Source organism: Talpa europaea (genome assembly GCF_964194135.1).
Source record: "Talpa europaea genome assembly, chromosome: 3".
Lineage (NCBI taxonomy): Eukaryota > Metazoa > Chordata > Mammalia > Eulipotyphla > Talpidae > Talpa > Talpa europaea.
In genome coordinates, this window is record NC_140069.1 from 11,785,058 (window position 1) to 11,801,476 (window position 16,419).

Consider the following 16,419-nt stretch of genomic DNA (forward strand, 5'->3'; position numbering starts at 1 on the left):
AGCACCAGGACACTTCTCACACCACTGTGGTTCTTGTTTACACTACCTTCCCTCTCTCTAACTAGAACTCTCAGAAGGAAAGCAGCACAGTCTTGTAAATTTTGCATCCCTAAGACTTAACACAGTGCCCCAAACATGAGGAAAGTATTCAAGGACTGCAAACTGAACGAAATCTAGGACAAAACTGTAAAACCACTGCATGTCTGGAAAGGTGTGTGGGTACACATACCACATCTACAGACTCTAAATTACACCAGTCACTGCTAACCTGGGTCTTCTTGGCTATTTGTGTCAGTGTCAGTAGCTGACGATGCCTCTTGCACGGGACTCCTACTTTCCCCGCCATCCCACGACAGCAGCATCTTTTGTGGATCTAAAGTACTCCTATTAATGAAGAAAATATTCACTTTTTAAAATCACAAAAATGATCTTATGTAAAAATAGCTACTGAAGTCATAAATTATGAACATCCATCTAAATCTAGTCTTATAGTCATGCCCAAAATTGAGCTGAAGCCCAAAAATGCTTTGCACAACGGTTCTTAGCCGAGACACATGGATAGGCTTCAGGTAATTTGAGAAGCCTTTAAAATTATGTGCAAAATATTGCATGTGCTTTCTTCTGGGGGATGGACTCTCAGTTTTCATCAGATTCTAAAAATGATTTATCACACTCAAAAGATTAAAAGTGAATAGTGTATAAAATTCACCTCAGTTTACAGGCTGACGAAGTAAAGCTTCTCTATGAAAAAACAAATACTTATTTTAAAAGGAAACTAGTAACTTATACTAAATAAATGAGTTACTTTAATCTGTTTACAGATGGAACATTCCTCCATGATGAATGAAGTTGATCCAAATTTATTACTTGTCCCTTCTTATGGGCAAAGCCCAGTCGGCAATACATTGAGACAGCATTCTGAAAGGAATAATAAAGAAATGAGCATCATCTCTGTCAAGATACAAGAGTGCCTACAATATGCTAAGAGTGATGCGCAAACGTTTTCATCCCATAACTAAAGAAAACAATTTTCAGGTCTTCACATACAGGAGAAGGGGAGCTTTGAATTCTCCGGGATCATGGCTCTCGTTATATGGGCCCACAGCAAAACAGGTCTTGTTGTTTTAACTGACCTCATCACAAGAAAATGATCAGCCCACTTCCCACTCCACAGAGTGTCTGAGTGCTCATTTTATTTCCTAGCATGGAAGTCAGCTTCAAGATGCTTATTGCGCTCTCATCTATCTCTGCAAGCACCCCTCACTGTACACACTCCCTCTGACAGCTAGTGAGAATCTCGCTGTTTCTCTTTCTCAGAAACCTATCTAGACAAAAATCTGCAATAAAACACCTTCAGTATTTATAAGAAGAGAGGGTATAAAAAGTACCTACCTTAACCAGGGATAAGTCTATCTCAAGGACATTTGCAAGCTGGAAAAGAAAATATTATTAAACATTCTTAGAATTACCAGCATATTACATAATTGTAATCAACTCTTTAACCACAATCAGCATTATTTTAAATTATGAACTGGAAGAATGAATAAATTTTGAAAATCAGAACTTCCTTCTTTCCATATCTCTAAGATGCTAAGAGCAGTATGAATCCAGGTAGTAACCATAACAATTTAAGATTCCTTGACTCTTTAATCTTGTCTCATTTAAAATAAGAAAACTCCTAGATCACTCGTCTATAATTCTTTCACTATAAAGTTATATATAAAGCTAATCACCAAATTATAAATTAACTAAAAAGTAATACATATATGCAGAAAGTGACTTAAGAATAATGATTCAAGTATATCATAGGCTGAGCTACACATGTGTAGATTTTAAAAACATCTTAATCATATAATTAATTTTACCTACTACTTTCTACACGTATAATCCTGAGGTTAAATTCTTTCATTAGAAATTGTCATACTTACCTCTGCAACATTAGTATGTTCATCTATTGAAACAAATATCTTATAGAGTAGAGTTTCAAAATAATCACCTTGCACTCGATTCATTACAAAACCTTCAAGAGGAGGAACTAAAATAAACAAAACAGACTTTCCTCAGTGTTGTAATTTCATAACACAAGAAAGTATCATTTAAGTATCAATTCAAAAAACAGAAGACTCTTATTTAGGGAAAGATTTCAGCTTTGATTTATTTTATCTATACCATAGCAAGTTTTCTAAAACTCTCAACATTAAGACTATGTACAACCTTGTCTACAAAGCAAGGACTCTGCTGGGAAGGCACAAATCCTACAAGTGTTATAATCCCCGTGGACCTCCCAGCATTACTAAAGCTGAGGAAGTGCTGAAAACATGAACTTGGTTAGCAAATCAAGGGGTCTGGGACTGATTCATAATGGCAAGACTGATTCATAATGGTAAGACAGGCAGGCTAAACAAGATAAAATGGAAAAGCAAAGCACGACAACAAAGAGTCGTGAAGCCAGGCGGGTCAAAGTATTGGCTAGCTGCCTTTCCCCATTATTCAACTTTGTCCTGAGAAGACAGGAAATTCACTTGTGTGACTTGTCTTCCAGCAATCACTGCTGTAATCTACCCTGGGGGGCTTTCTATTCTGTATCCTCATCAGTGGCCTCAACAGCAAAATGTCAAAACTTTCTTCAGCAGAGGAGACACCCAAGCACTGCTCTCCATCTGATAGTTGAAAGTTGATTCACACTCACTTCTCTCCATCTCTCGAGTCCACATGCCCTAAAGTCTTTTACTAGCATGCTCTACCCACTCCCTGGGAAGGAATGCCAAGGCCATAGCAGGACTTGGGTAGCCTTGGGTTCCCCCAGCCCTAATACCATTAATTGTACCCAAAACCTAAATTATTGCCAACAGAAAGAAAAAGACAAATTTCAACTGGTTAGAATGATAATATTGAGAAAAACCACACTTAGGATAGGATATTCACTTTCCAGATCTCATTATGTCATCTTCTACCTATATTTCCAGTCATCCAATAATTTGTTAAGGATCAAAAGTTACATTTTAGAAACTGCCAAAGTACTTTATATATACAATTTCATTTACTCCTTCTAACCCCATGAATTGTTCAATACTGTACCCCTATTTTAGAGATGATGAAACCAAGGCACTACAAGGTTAGAAATACACAATTTACATCCAGACAAAAAGAAAGAGGCAAATCTATGTGAAAAGATATGGAATAGCATGTACACAGTATACTTCTGGAAGGCTGCATTAGTCATTTAACAGTGGTTGCTAAAAGACAAATTGGGTGGCAAAGGAAAAGGCGGGAGACAGGTCTTGCATTATACTCATCTAGAAATTTAGAATTTTATATCATAAAATGTTACTCAAAAATTATTAACAAAAATAAATAAACAAAGGAAAAATACCTGGGAATAGTCCAAAGAGTCATATATGTAAAGACTTACAAGGAAAGATAATATTAAAGATTATTTGAAGTCAATGTAATTAAAATAATATGGCTTAAAAATAAATTGGTGAAGAAAAAAAGGACAGAATTAGATCCAGTAAGATAGGAATTCAGTGTATGGAAAAGTTATACCATCATTCAGCAGTAGTAAGTTATCGAAAAAATAGCGGCAGCATTTAACCAAATGCTACTGGTTAGCCAAATAAGAAACCTTACTTCAGATCAAATATGAAAATAAGTTCCAAGTCACAGATTTGAATGTAAATGACAATTGTAAGTTTTAAAGACTTTTTAGACTATAGATCCTAAAAGTATTCTATTCAAGCAAAACAGAAACCAAGAAACTATAAAAGGTTTGACATAAAATGAATAAGCATAAAGTATGATACAATGTAATAAATATATTTAACAATAGACTCATGTTTGTTTTCTTCAAAGACTATCTCTCCTCCACATTGTTCAATTACCCACAGTGCTTATAATGCGTTGAAACATGTCTGAAATGTCTCCTGTGAAATCACTGCCAGGTGTTTTGTACTGAATTTGATAGCTACCATGTTGTCAAACTGCCTTACTTTCACAGGTCATTCCAATTTAGGGAACAGTCAGAGATGACTATTAATAAGTGGCCTTACAAATTGGTAAGAAATCTAACCAACAGAAAAAAGCCCTAGTCTGTATTCAAGGATGTTAACTGCATCATGACTGCAGCAAAAAACTAGAAATAACCTAAATAACCAGATAACCAGCAAAAGAGGAATCATTCAATAAACTGACAGAACCATAAGGTATAACAGGAAATACACAAAAGTCTTAATATTGATTTAACTTAAAAGAGGTGAGTGAAGGAGAAAGGGAGTATGTAAAGACAAAAAAGACAGCAGCAACATGAAAGACACAGACATGTTAAGTGAATAAGAACATAAGATTCTCTAATATTTTTGAATAAATGCAAAAACTTATGCAATGAACAGGACTAAAGGTGATATGAATTTATAAAAAAAAATTGAACTGATCTGAGATTGTGAGAAAATTACTCTGGATTTCTATTACTTCAATATACTGTGTACAACAAATTAAATATAAGTGAAAATAAAGAATCTAAATGTTACAATTTAAATGTGATAAAGAAGAAACATTTTTTGAAAAGCACTAAAATTATTTGTATTTAACTTATTAGAGTGACATGTAATGCCCAGCACCTAGAAGTCATTCAAGAAGTCATTCAAGGCAAACACCTACTCACCCGCTATACAGCTGTCATCAGATATTGGTACGTCCAAATAAATAAATCCTTTGTTATATAAACCTACAGAAGCAAAATTACCTTGATTTAGATGAACTTTATTAAACATAGTTATATATTTAAAAACATTGATTTTTCCCCCATATTCTTATAACTGAATGCTACATGAAAATAATAAAATAGAAAAAAGAATTATATTGAAGTTTTCAAATCTCAGTTTCCTTCAAATTTTCCTTCAATTTTCTCCTTACAAGTTATTTGTATAAATTTCTTTTTTTTAAAGATTTATTTATTTATTTATACAAGCACTGGGTACAGTCAGAAGCAGGGAGGGTGAGAGAATTCACCAGAGCCAGAGCGGTAAACAGTACAGGCAGAATGAGAACACACTGCTGAGGGGAGCAGCGGGCGGCAGGAGAGGTCTGCGCGCCATATGGGACCCTCACCAAGCGGCCAGGGATTGAACCGGTGCTATAGAGGCTGCGGGCAGCTTCACTACCCAGCACTCAACCGCTGCGCCGCCACCAGGGAGGCCCTATTTGTATAAATTTCTAGTGGCTGTGACAAATTATAGCCACACTGGAAAACAAGGAACTAATGTCACATTGCAAGCAATCCCAAGCCTTAGGAAATATTACTATTCTTGTCTAATTGATAAAATAAATATTATTAGTTGTTGATGGTTTAAAACAAGTTTTATGTTGACAGAAGACCTTTTCTACTAACCACTTACTATGTACTACATTGTAATCTAGTGATCCAGAGAGTTGAGGGCCCGCATCGATGATCTTATCAATAGCGCATTTCTCAGGCAAAGTGCATATCTAAGAAAAGCAAAATATTTCCAATTAAGTTCTGTCCACATTAACTAATTCATAAGTGTCTTCAGATCTATTAATGTTTAAGCCAATGATTTTGTCATTAGTTGAGTGAACTACATATTTTTTTCATTTGTCACTCAGAATGCTAACAAAAAAGCTATGCTTATACTCTTTAATTAAGATGCCAAAGAATGCTTCCAACAGAAAAGAACAAAGTAACTATTAGTATTTGCTGGTACAAATAATTGTTCACTAAAAATACCAACTGGAATTTGGAATCTGATCCACATAATCCAGAAATTCTCAAATCAGAAGTTTACTCAAACTTCACAGTGTCATCAGTGAGACAAGAAGTTCACTATCTTATGAAACATATTCACAGCTTTGTCAGGAAGTTTAGGAAGTTATCCGAAGCAAAAATTTGAAGACTTCCACTCACTGGGTTTAATCTCTCCTTTGGCGTAAAACAAAATGCAAACTAAGAAAGCCCACATACTCACTTACATTCCTTCAACCACATCGTGATATAATCTGGTCTTTAGCTCCTCTCACTCTACCCCTTTCCTCTAAATCAACCTCTCTCCTGAAAGGCGTAAGCTTTAATCAAATGTGGTCTGATAACAAAGAATATAATTTCCCTTTTTCTTGACACTATCCCCCTATCAAAACACTTCCTACTTCAGTCAGGCACTTCAGCACAGAGTATCCACAGCAAACAGCCTGGGTTCAACTCCTGGACCTTTACTCCATGACGACTTGAGCCCTTACTGCACTTCTTTGTGCTCACTCTCTTCATACATGAAATGGGGTACAAAAAACACACACCTCTGGGACTGTTATGAGACTCAAGTGAGACAATATAAAGTGCTTGGAATAGCACCTGGCACATTTAGTACACAGGAGTGGTCAAAAGTGCTAGCTAATGTTGAGAGCTGCAGTATCACATCACTTGACCTAAAACTTTTATCTAATTAAAATCCCCAGATTTTAATGAGTGAAGTCAAGCCTTCCTCATTATTACAGTATTTCTGAAACTCAACAATACTCTAGCCTACATAGGTCACTGAAATTTCTGAATTTAATTTTTTTCGAGAAAACCAAATAGTGCCCTTCTTTAAATTTTTTTAAATTATGAAATATTTTTTACAATATAAAAATTCTATGCTTAATTTTTAAGGACATCTACCTTTATGTCATCTTCTGTGATATATCCAGACTGCACCACCCACCACACCTCTATGGCAATCTCCACTGGTTTCACTGGTAGAAGATCACGAGCTGTTTTCCTTCTGAAAAATTTCTGCAATGGTACAAACACTGAGAATTTTTAATGAACCTAATTATTACTTTCTTTTTTTATCAAGCATAAGAATCTAACAAGCTAAATAACTTTTTAAATCTTCCTGTTTAAAGATCTTAAATAATTGAAGGGAGAAAGTCACTCTCAAATTATTTCAAAGTAAATTGCTTCAAAAACGAATTAATAATCTGGATCTAAACCCAGAAATTCAAATAAAACCCAGAAGGCAAAAATGCGTTTGGAAAATATGTCATCCATTAAGTGAGTCCTGGGAGTGGAATAAGCACAAAAGGAAATCAGTGAAGTGTAACTAATTTTTAAAAATAAATGTTTTATGCGCCAAATATTTTTAATTCAATAATCACTTATGCTCTAACTTAGAGAAGACTGAGTTGTTTTTGTATTGTTTCTACATTACGCATATTTTATCTAATCAAAGACATTATTATTTCTACTTTAAAAAGTTAATCCAACTGTCTGATAAGGAGAACAAGACATTAGGAAAAATAGGTAAACAACTAACTTACTTTTGACGACCTACACTGATTCATCAGATCAATGTACTGGTTTCTTCCTATGCCAAGAAGCCTCAGACCTGAAAGAAAGAGTCTTTCCTTTAAAAACATTTAATATATTCTGAAATGTCAGTACAGTGACAAATCTTCTAGGAAAAAACCTATGGCTTTTGTTCTTTTGATTACTGATTGACAATCAGTATCAAATTAAAAGGATTTAGTCAATCAAAATATAAAAGAAAACCAAACTGAGAATGAGATTGGAAAAGATGAATATTAACTTCTGACAATGCTAACTAAGAACATTTTTAAAAAATAGAAGTCTTGCTAATTTTGGGAAGTTAAAGAGTACTTTTCAGCAAGTTTCTTCTTATCCCAAAGAATTAGAACACATTTTCAATATAACTTCACTAAAATAAGCGGAACAAAAAACCGGCATGTTATGTTAGTAACTGTGATACCATGCTGCAAAAATAATGTGCCCAAGTTTTCTTCCCTCAGCCCAAGTAACAGAAAGAACTTCAGTCTCTGAAAATATATAGATTAGCTCTGTTTTTCTGATTCTACCACTGCCAAACAATCCTCTTAGACATTTAGACTAAATTTTACACATGCCTGGTATCACCTGATAAAATTCCCATCATATTGCTGCTTGCTGTTTTCATCTTCCAAGTATTCCAGATTAAAAATACATCACAATACTGACAGACATGTGTGCACGTTGCACACAGACATACTCTGAATATTAACTCCTTCAGCATCATTAAATACTTACAGTCAGCTGCAGTAAAATTGGGTAATGAGTCATAACTTTTCTCACTGTTCATAATGTCCTTTTAAAGAGAAAAATTAGAAATTTTAAATGCAATATGTCCTTAGATAGAAATATGTATAAAAATATATATTCCTATAGCCAAACAGAATAAGAGTAATGGTTACATGAAGCACTGAGATCAGAGTTGGGCAACCTAAAGCATGTATGCCACATTGTAGCACTTACCACATGTTCCCAACCTAGCAAGGAAGATCAGACTTTCAGGTCTGGGTTTCCCACAGCTCTCTATGAATCCCACACAGCTGCCCTGTAACCTCTGCCCTGTGGAAGCTATGCAAGAAATACCTCTATTAGAGCTCGAGTTCCAGCCTCTGACACTTCATACCTGCTCCTAGACTCCTACCTTGAGAAGCCATAACAGAAGACAGCTCTGTCAACATGCATCTAACACATGCACCACAAAGACTTTAACCACTTAGTCATCTTTGCTCCTGCGTGTCCTAATCAGCAACAGAGATAAACTCAGTATCCAAGCTCTTTCCAACCCCCATTTCCAATAATAAATCAACTTTTAACTGCAGGGATAAACCCATTTTTCAACCCAGGCTATACCCACTAGTGGAAGAACAGAAACCAGAGGGCAGCAAGAACCTGGATGTAACTGAAAGTCGGTAATGGGACACAGACACCCCCTACTATTTCCCTTAAACCTGTAGAAACCACCACAAAAATAATCAAAGAGATAGCAACAAATATCTTGTGTGCTGCTTAGCTGCCACCTTCGCTATGCTACACGGTTCTAGGGAGAAAGGATTAAAAGAAATATGGGCTGTCAGACCTCAAGCTTTACCCTAGTGCAGGGACACAGGAGACACAAGACTGTAGCAGTGCCTGTGGAGAAAGGGCCTCAGGAGGAAAGCAAAGGGAGCTCTTGTAAAGAAAATCCCATCATAAAGAGGTTCCCATCTCCTTTAGTTCTGGGCTTCTCTCTGCTCTTAAAGTGGAGATTGAGCCCAAAACAGTAACACTCAGATATAACTGAACAGCAAATGGATTCTAGATAAACAATGCTAATCTCTACACAAAGTTCAATTAAAAGCAGTGCATAACTGATATTTAAAGTTATTCAATGCAGGACTTAAAAGGTACGCCTAAAAGTTAATAATTACAGGAACAGATTAGCAGGCACAGCCCTTAAGACATTTCTTTTTTACTGACACAAATATTACATAATGTTGGATTTATATCATTTATTCTTTCTACAGTTAGTGAATAGTTGAACACATTAAATTTTTCTGAGCTGAATATTCAGTTCTGTCATGTGCATTTTCAACCTTACTCATATATTAAAAACAAGAAAACGTCTACGACTCTGCTAACATAAGTGACCAATCACTGTTATGACAGCACAAAGGGTCAACAATGCCTTCAAGTACAGAGTAGAATTACCTTTCCACTGAGAAAACAATGCTAGTGACAATACTTGTACACATGAGACTAAAACAGTTAACTTGTAACCAACAGTCCTTTTTACACTATAAACTCAGAAACTATGTCCACTGCGACTGAGAACCACAGAGCTGGTCACCGTCTGCGAAGCGTCTCTGACATGTCGTCACTCACATTTCCCAGTGGTTCACGTACTCTGTAAACATACCTCCATAATCCCGGTGTAATATGAAAATGGTGTTATCCTCAGGCCCTTTACTATAATATCCGACAAATGGTAAGGGTATAGCATGAGATGATCTCGACTGTACTTTAACAGTTCTTCATAGTATTTTCGTTCATCTTTCTTGACATGTTTAACTGGGAGAAAGAGGGAAATTTTCCAGTTTTTTTTTTTTCAGTTGCATTAATTATAAATACTTTACAAACTAATAATTTGTTTAAAAGAAAAGTAAATTCGAAGAAACAAATAAGATAATCCAAGTTGGAGCGAAGAAGACAATCATACCATATGAAACGGACTTGCAGTAAAGTAAAATGTAGTAAGAGGACAGATTAAGTAGGAAAATAATTTTTAGCAAAAAGATGTAAAATGTAAGCTATAGTAAAAATTATCAAATCCCTTTTTATACAACTTTACAAGATAGCCAAACTGAAGAGGTTTTCAATGAAGTCAAGGTTATTTTTAAAAACTTCTTGCTAGTTTTGTTTTTTAGATATAAATGGAATACATTTAAATATAAAAAATACCCTTAAAATACTGTGCTTAAAATAACTGAGTAACACCTGGGAGTCTGAAAAGCTAGCACGGTAATGGAGCAGACAAATCAAAATAATTTGACAAAATGCTAACATTTTCTAAAAAAGGGAGCTAAATAAAATGGAACCAACTATAATTTGTTCCATTAAAGAAAGAGTTTTCATTAAAGTTATATTATTTGGAAAATGCTTGGAGACAAAAACAAAATTCAAAGTAAAACATTATTAAGAACTTCTTTGCTGGCAGAATTTCTGACCTCAAGCAAAAAAGAGGACATTTAAATGAAGATTAATCTACAGGTAAAACAAATCTAAAAACAAATTTACAACAGAATTAGAAAGAATAACCTTGCCGCTGTAAAGTGTTGTTAGGTGGCACAGTGTCTTAAAGGCTGCATGTGTAATAATTTCAGTATTATGAAATGAGTATTAAAAAAGTTATGATAGATTTATGAAAATAAATCAGCAAGCCAATGTAAAATATTTCTACTTACCTAAGTTATTTCTGTATCGTAACTGATTACGGATGCTGTACAGGACAACCTGTTTTTCATATTCTCTCTGTGAATTTCCAAGGCTCTAAGAAAAAATTCAAAGCACAGATTTAACATAGCTTCTAAACTAAACAATACTTCTTCTGTCCCATAAAATTAAAAACCATGCCCCCCTAATTTTATCCTGCATCTCTTATTTCTAGTAGATTTTCTTAAATTTTATTATACTAACTTTCCTGCTATGGTATAAAGGCAAAAATATAATGTGTCTAATATCAACCTGCCTTTCGAAAAGGGGGACTTACTGAAATTACCTAAAATATTTAATATCAAATAAAAGAACAGTCTGGGAGTATAATTTCATTTATGTTAACAAAACAACTAAGTCCTGCTTAGTAAGACTGCTTTCTTCAGGCCTCCCCTGGTGGTGCAGTGGTTGAGCGCTGGGCTGCAAAGCTGCAAAGCTGCCTGCAGCCTCTGCAGCACCGGTTTGATCCCCGGCCACCGGTGAGGGTCCACACGGTGCGCAGACAGCTCCTGCCTCCCACTGCTCCCCTCAGCAGTGTATTTCGCCAGTCTGCCTGTTCCGTCCCCTGCTGTGGCTCTGGTAAATTCTCTCACACTCCTGCGCTTCTGACTGTACCCACTGCTTGTATAAATAAATAAATAAATCTTAAAAAAAAAAAAAAAAAGACTGCCTTCTTAACTGCTCTCAATTTGTGTTGGATGGATGGATGGATGGATGGATGGATGGATGGATGGATGGATAGATGGGATGCTAGCACCTCCATTTATTTAAATTTAAGAATCATAACTAAGGAAAGATCCCGGTCTGATAATTACAACTGAGGACTATGATCATTACAAAATTAAGATCTCTGGAGAATATACATTTCAAATGTAGCTCTAAATGATAAGATTATTTCATTAAAAACATCTACGGCCTCATTAGAAAACATTTAAACAATTCTAGAATTATATTTTTTAAAGAGCAAAAACCTTCTAGCTATGCATTTAGTGTTCTGAATTCAGAGTTAGGTTCTCATGAAAGAAAGAAAAAATCTGCCTGATTATAGTCAACATTACATTCAAGTTGCATCCACACTCTTAATGAATACACCACTGCTATCTTCTAGTCACCAGTATGGTCTTTCCCACATGCTATTCAATAAAATTAGACATCTTACACTGGCAGAAAGATCAGAGGATTCAGCACATTATATTTTTTACTCAAAGGTTTTTCAAAGCCAAGACAAAGACAAATGTCCTTACATAATCTTCACAAGACAGATGAAGCTACATCTAAATAAGATGGCACATAACTGGATCCAACTGCAAGTTTAAGTAAAGGGAACAAGATGGTAAGAAATTAAAGATCTTTCTTCCTGCAGATATTAATGAGTTAATCACAGGTAAGCCATAAAGCACACTATTGCCAAAATGAATGAACTTATATTATTTTTCAGCTATTTCAACAAAAGTAGTTCAAGTTCACTGTAGAGAAACTCTACCTTCCTCTATGTAACACCAAAGCCAGGATCAGTACTGAAGATACAGTGGAGATGCAAAATAGCAGGCTTTTTGTAAAACTTTTAAAGAGTTTTCTCCAAATCTACCAACAAATAGGTCTCTTTCTCAAGGAACAACAAAACACATACATGCAGACCCATACAACACACAATTGTGCTAAAAGTTTAACAATTTCTGAACTTGAGGTTTTCTTCTGTTTCAAAATAAGTCTCTTAATTTACCCTACCTTAAAACCATTTTGCTCTCCAACTTCATTCTTGGCAACTACAGAATAAAAAGTGTAAATCAAACCACTCATATAAAACATACGGACCCTGTAGTTATATTTATAGTTGGTAATACAATAAACATCTAAGCCTTTGTGCTAGGCAGTAGATAATGAAAGGTTCTGATCAATCAATACACATGTGTACACACAATTATCTAAAAATTACATAGAAAGTTGATTTTATTCTTCACTACCCACCTATATAAAACATAATTGCTTTTGTCATAAAAACTGTATGATTTCTCTCCCACTCCTACCTCAAATTTCCCACCATTCACATTTTTTAAACACTACTGCTACTATAGGAGGCAACTAAGGAAAAGGGCACTTTACTCTGAAAAGTTGTAATAGTTGCTGGCTACAGAAACAAACACCAGGCCTGGCAAATGCAGATGGGCAGCATATAAAAGGCAATATAGGTGCAGACTGTAAAAGACCCAGTGTGCTGTGCATCGGATGCTCTGCTGCTACAAACCCTCATTACAATGTGCACAAACCCTCATTACAATGTGCACACGCCCTCCTCAAAACACAGAGTTTGTAAAAAGTGACGCTTTTTGGATTATACAAACCCTGAACATTAAGAGTTCCCCTAAAATAAAACAACTATGAATTTTTGGACAACTATGAATTGTTTTGGACAACTATGAATTGTTTTGGACAATGAATATAAGAAAAATACCCCAATAATGGCCCTAGCCACATTTTTTAATGTATTTTTTAAAGTCGAGCACAGCCATCATTTCATAAAAATACTTTATATCATCCATATAAAATTTTAGCTTGAAACACATTTGTCTTTAAAATCTGAGTCACCTTCCACTAGCTTTCAGAAACTGGGAAATGAGTCATTTCCAAATTAAACTCATCAAAATTATTGGAAACTCTATCCAAGCACTAGTATCCATAATGTTAAACTCTTCCCATACAAGAAATATGGCCAACTTTTAAACTGAACTCTTACTGCCCCGGAGAAATCTCAGACTGATACTATCATTCATTCACTCCAAAAATAAATAGCAGAAGCTATGGATAGGTGTTCAAGACACAAAAGCAAAATACATACTGTAACCAGAAAATGAAACAGCCAAGGGTTAATCCCATGAGTAAGAAATACAACAGCTGAGGTTCAACTGCTCTGGATTTAGATCAGGGAATCCTTTCTGGAGGAGTTAATGGCTGAAATTTAAAAAAGAGCTACAAGTAACATGTAAGAGACAGGTATAAGAGAAAGGAAAGGTCTGCATTTTAGAAACTGCACCCCAGTAAACTATGAAGAAAGAAGGAATGTGTCCTATTCTGATGGGAAGAGATCAGATAGAAAGCTGATGTTGTAATCCAAGGTGGAGCTTGGCATGGGGAACAGCGACCAGGTTAGAGAAAATCCATGGAAATAACTTGCATAGGTGAATTTTGCAACACCTTCTACAAGTGGAAGCTTATCCCAAGATAAAACAGCTATTTTTTTTTTTTTTTTATCTTACAGAAAAGAAACCAATGTCACATCTGGAACAAATAATAACATTGTTCTGTGATCTTTTTTTATAGTCTCAGGTTTAGAAACACCTGTGCCAAAACTAATCAAGATCAATTATTCATGCTGAACATAACTGAATCATCCATCTTTCTTCCATTATACTACATTTACTTATTTATTTATTTAGTGAAAGGAAGAACAGACAATGGAAACAAAGAAAAGGTTGTTGGTTCTTCAAGTTGTCTTTGGATATGCCACAAAGCCTTCCTCCTCCTTAACAGGTATTCCCTCAGGTTTAGAATTTTGCTCTTCCAGTTCAAGATATTGATAAATGCCACATGGGCAGACACTTGCACACAAGAAGTCTAAGTTTCTTAAATTTATCTTTCACCTTCTTGTTAGCTGCAGTCTCTTAAAGTGAAAACATTTTCTTATACATGATGCACCGCCAGAAACTTAAATTATTCATTCCTAGAAATAATAAGCCCCCAATCTCAGAAGGCAAAGAAAATCCTTACAATACCAACACCAAGACCATCCCAAACTTGCCAAACAGACCATTATCTGGCACCAACGGAAAGCAGAATTTCACTCTCAACCTAGATTGGGGAGAGTACGAAGACTGATCAATTTCCATAAAACGAGTGCCCTACACAAAGCATGGTATCACTGCCTTCATAAGATTTACCACCACGTGACACATTACATGTTATGTTGTATTCATTAATTTACTTACTGTCTTTTTTTACTAAAATATAAGCTCCACGAAGGCAGGGTCTTAACCTCGTTGACTGCAAATTACCACCATCTAGAATAAGGCATAGCGCACTGCAGGTGTTCAGGAGATACTTGTTAAGCAACTGAGTAAAACTAACACTCAAGCATTTGAGAATTAACTCAAAAACCTCATGGCACTCCCTTGTTGGAACAGCTCAAGTAAACCCATCTTGTCTAGAGGATAAAGTTCAACAAAACAAAAAACTACGAAATCCAGCCCTAACTTCAGCCTCATCTACCACCACCCCCACGAGCTCCTAGTTTCACCAACAAACGCCAACGATACCAAGTTGCTATCAAGTGGCTCGATACTCTTCAGCCACCGCCTTTCAGCTTTTTAAAATGACTTTCCCTTTCCCTGGAAAACCCTCCAATCCTCTATCTAAGTCGCATTATTCGTCCTTTAAGATCCAATTTAAATGTCTCCTCTACACATGCTCAACACTCTCTGGACAATTTCTTCTTGCCTTCTCTGTGCGCCCACATATACTATACTGGAGATACATGTGAACTATTACCCAGGGAAGTATTTATCTGTCACGTCCCTTCACCATCCGGATGTTCTGGAGCTCAAGGGTCGCGCTTTAAATGTTTCGCAGGCACCTAGAACGGTGCCCGGCTGAATGGGGGCTGCGGGCAAAGCGCCAGGAGAATCCGGGGGGGACACTATTCCATTCCTTTGAGCCACAGCCCCCATCCGCCCCCGTGGCCCCGGAGTCGTCCCTCTTCCCCTGGGCTGCAGGCTGGCGAGGAGCTTCGAGACCCCAGACCCCGGCAGGGGAAGGGCGGGCGTCCGCCAAGGGGAGGCGGCCCCGGGCAAACAGGTGACGGCGGGGCGGGGCGGGGCCGCGGCCGTACCTGCCTCACGTTGGCCGGCAACTTGCTCCAGGGGTAGTTGTGCCGGATGTGGAACTCCACGTCTATGTTCATGGTGCCGGGCGCCGGGCCCGCCGCCACGGAGGCAGGAGCGACGCCTCCCGGCCTCCCGCCCGCCGCCCTCGGCCTGTCAGGGGAGCTCGCGGGACGCCCCGCGCCTCACGCTGCCGCAGGCCCGGGCTGCCCCATGGCCAGGGCTCCCGACAGCTCGGCGCCGCCCGGGCCACGGGGCACAGGAGCAATGCTGATGGGCAGCAGGGGCGCCACGGCAGCTCCAAGTTTCTTCCTAGTTTCGGCCCACCGGAAATGGCTCTGGGCGCGCGTCACTTCCGCCCGCCGGCGCGCGACCGGAGGGGCGGGGCTGGAGCCTAGTGCGGCACCGCCCCCTGCACGCTGAGGGGCGGGGCCACCAGGTGGCGTCCTGGGCGACCCGGGTAACCAACCGCCCGGGCCGGCGCCCGGGTCTCCCGCCTCCAGTCCCTGGAGGAGTCAAGACTGGCGCTGGGGTTTACATTGTCGTTGTTTGTTGACCCACTTTCTCCAAAAGTGGGTGGCCCAAGAGCTGGTGGTTACAGACACTGCGGTTGGGTGACTGAGAAGAGACTCCGGAAGGGGGTGATGGCTGGCTTCAAATAGTGGAAGGTCCCTGAGCCCCTGGGGCTCCCCACTGCCACCCCAGAACCCCGGAACCAGGGCCAGGGCGGGGCCCATGCTTGGG

General features: G+C 37.8%; 1 protein-coding gene across 2 annotated transcripts in view; it reads right to left on the bottom strand.

The window, feature by feature from the left end:
* Nucleotides 1-15,755, bottom strand: part of FAM91A1 (family with sequence similarity 91 member A1) — a gene marked incomplete at both ends in the record, with an annotated part of 34,328 nt that extends 18,573 nt beyond the window's left edge. The window contains 12 exons of one of the 2 annotated variants that reach the window (XM_084229618.1): nucleotides 269-384; nucleotides 806-918; nucleotides 1,393-1,431; nucleotides 1,929-2,035; nucleotides 4,661-4,723; nucleotides 5,394-5,484; nucleotides 6,668-6,781; nucleotides 7,309-7,376; nucleotides 8,072-8,129; nucleotides 9,729-9,880; nucleotides 10,774-10,858; nucleotides 15,684-15,755. In XM_084229618.1, coding sequence (XP_084085744.1) covers nucleotides 269-384; nucleotides 806-918; nucleotides 1,393-1,431; nucleotides 1,929-2,035; nucleotides 4,661-4,723; nucleotides 5,394-5,484; nucleotides 6,668-6,781; nucleotides 7,309-7,376; nucleotides 8,072-8,129; nucleotides 9,729-9,880; nucleotides 10,774-10,858; nucleotides 15,684-15,755 — 1,078 coding nt within the window. Of the gene's footprint in view, nucleotides 1-268; nucleotides 385-805; nucleotides 919-1,392; nucleotides 1,432-1,928; nucleotides 2,036-4,660; nucleotides 4,724-5,393; nucleotides 5,485-6,667; nucleotides 6,799-7,304; nucleotides 7,377-8,071; nucleotides 8,130-9,728; nucleotides 9,881-10,773; nucleotides 10,859-15,683 lie in introns of both variants that reach the window. The other variant, XM_084229617.1, reaches the window with a different exon arrangement.
* Between the last annotated feature and the right edge of the window lie 664 nt (nucleotides 15,756-16,419).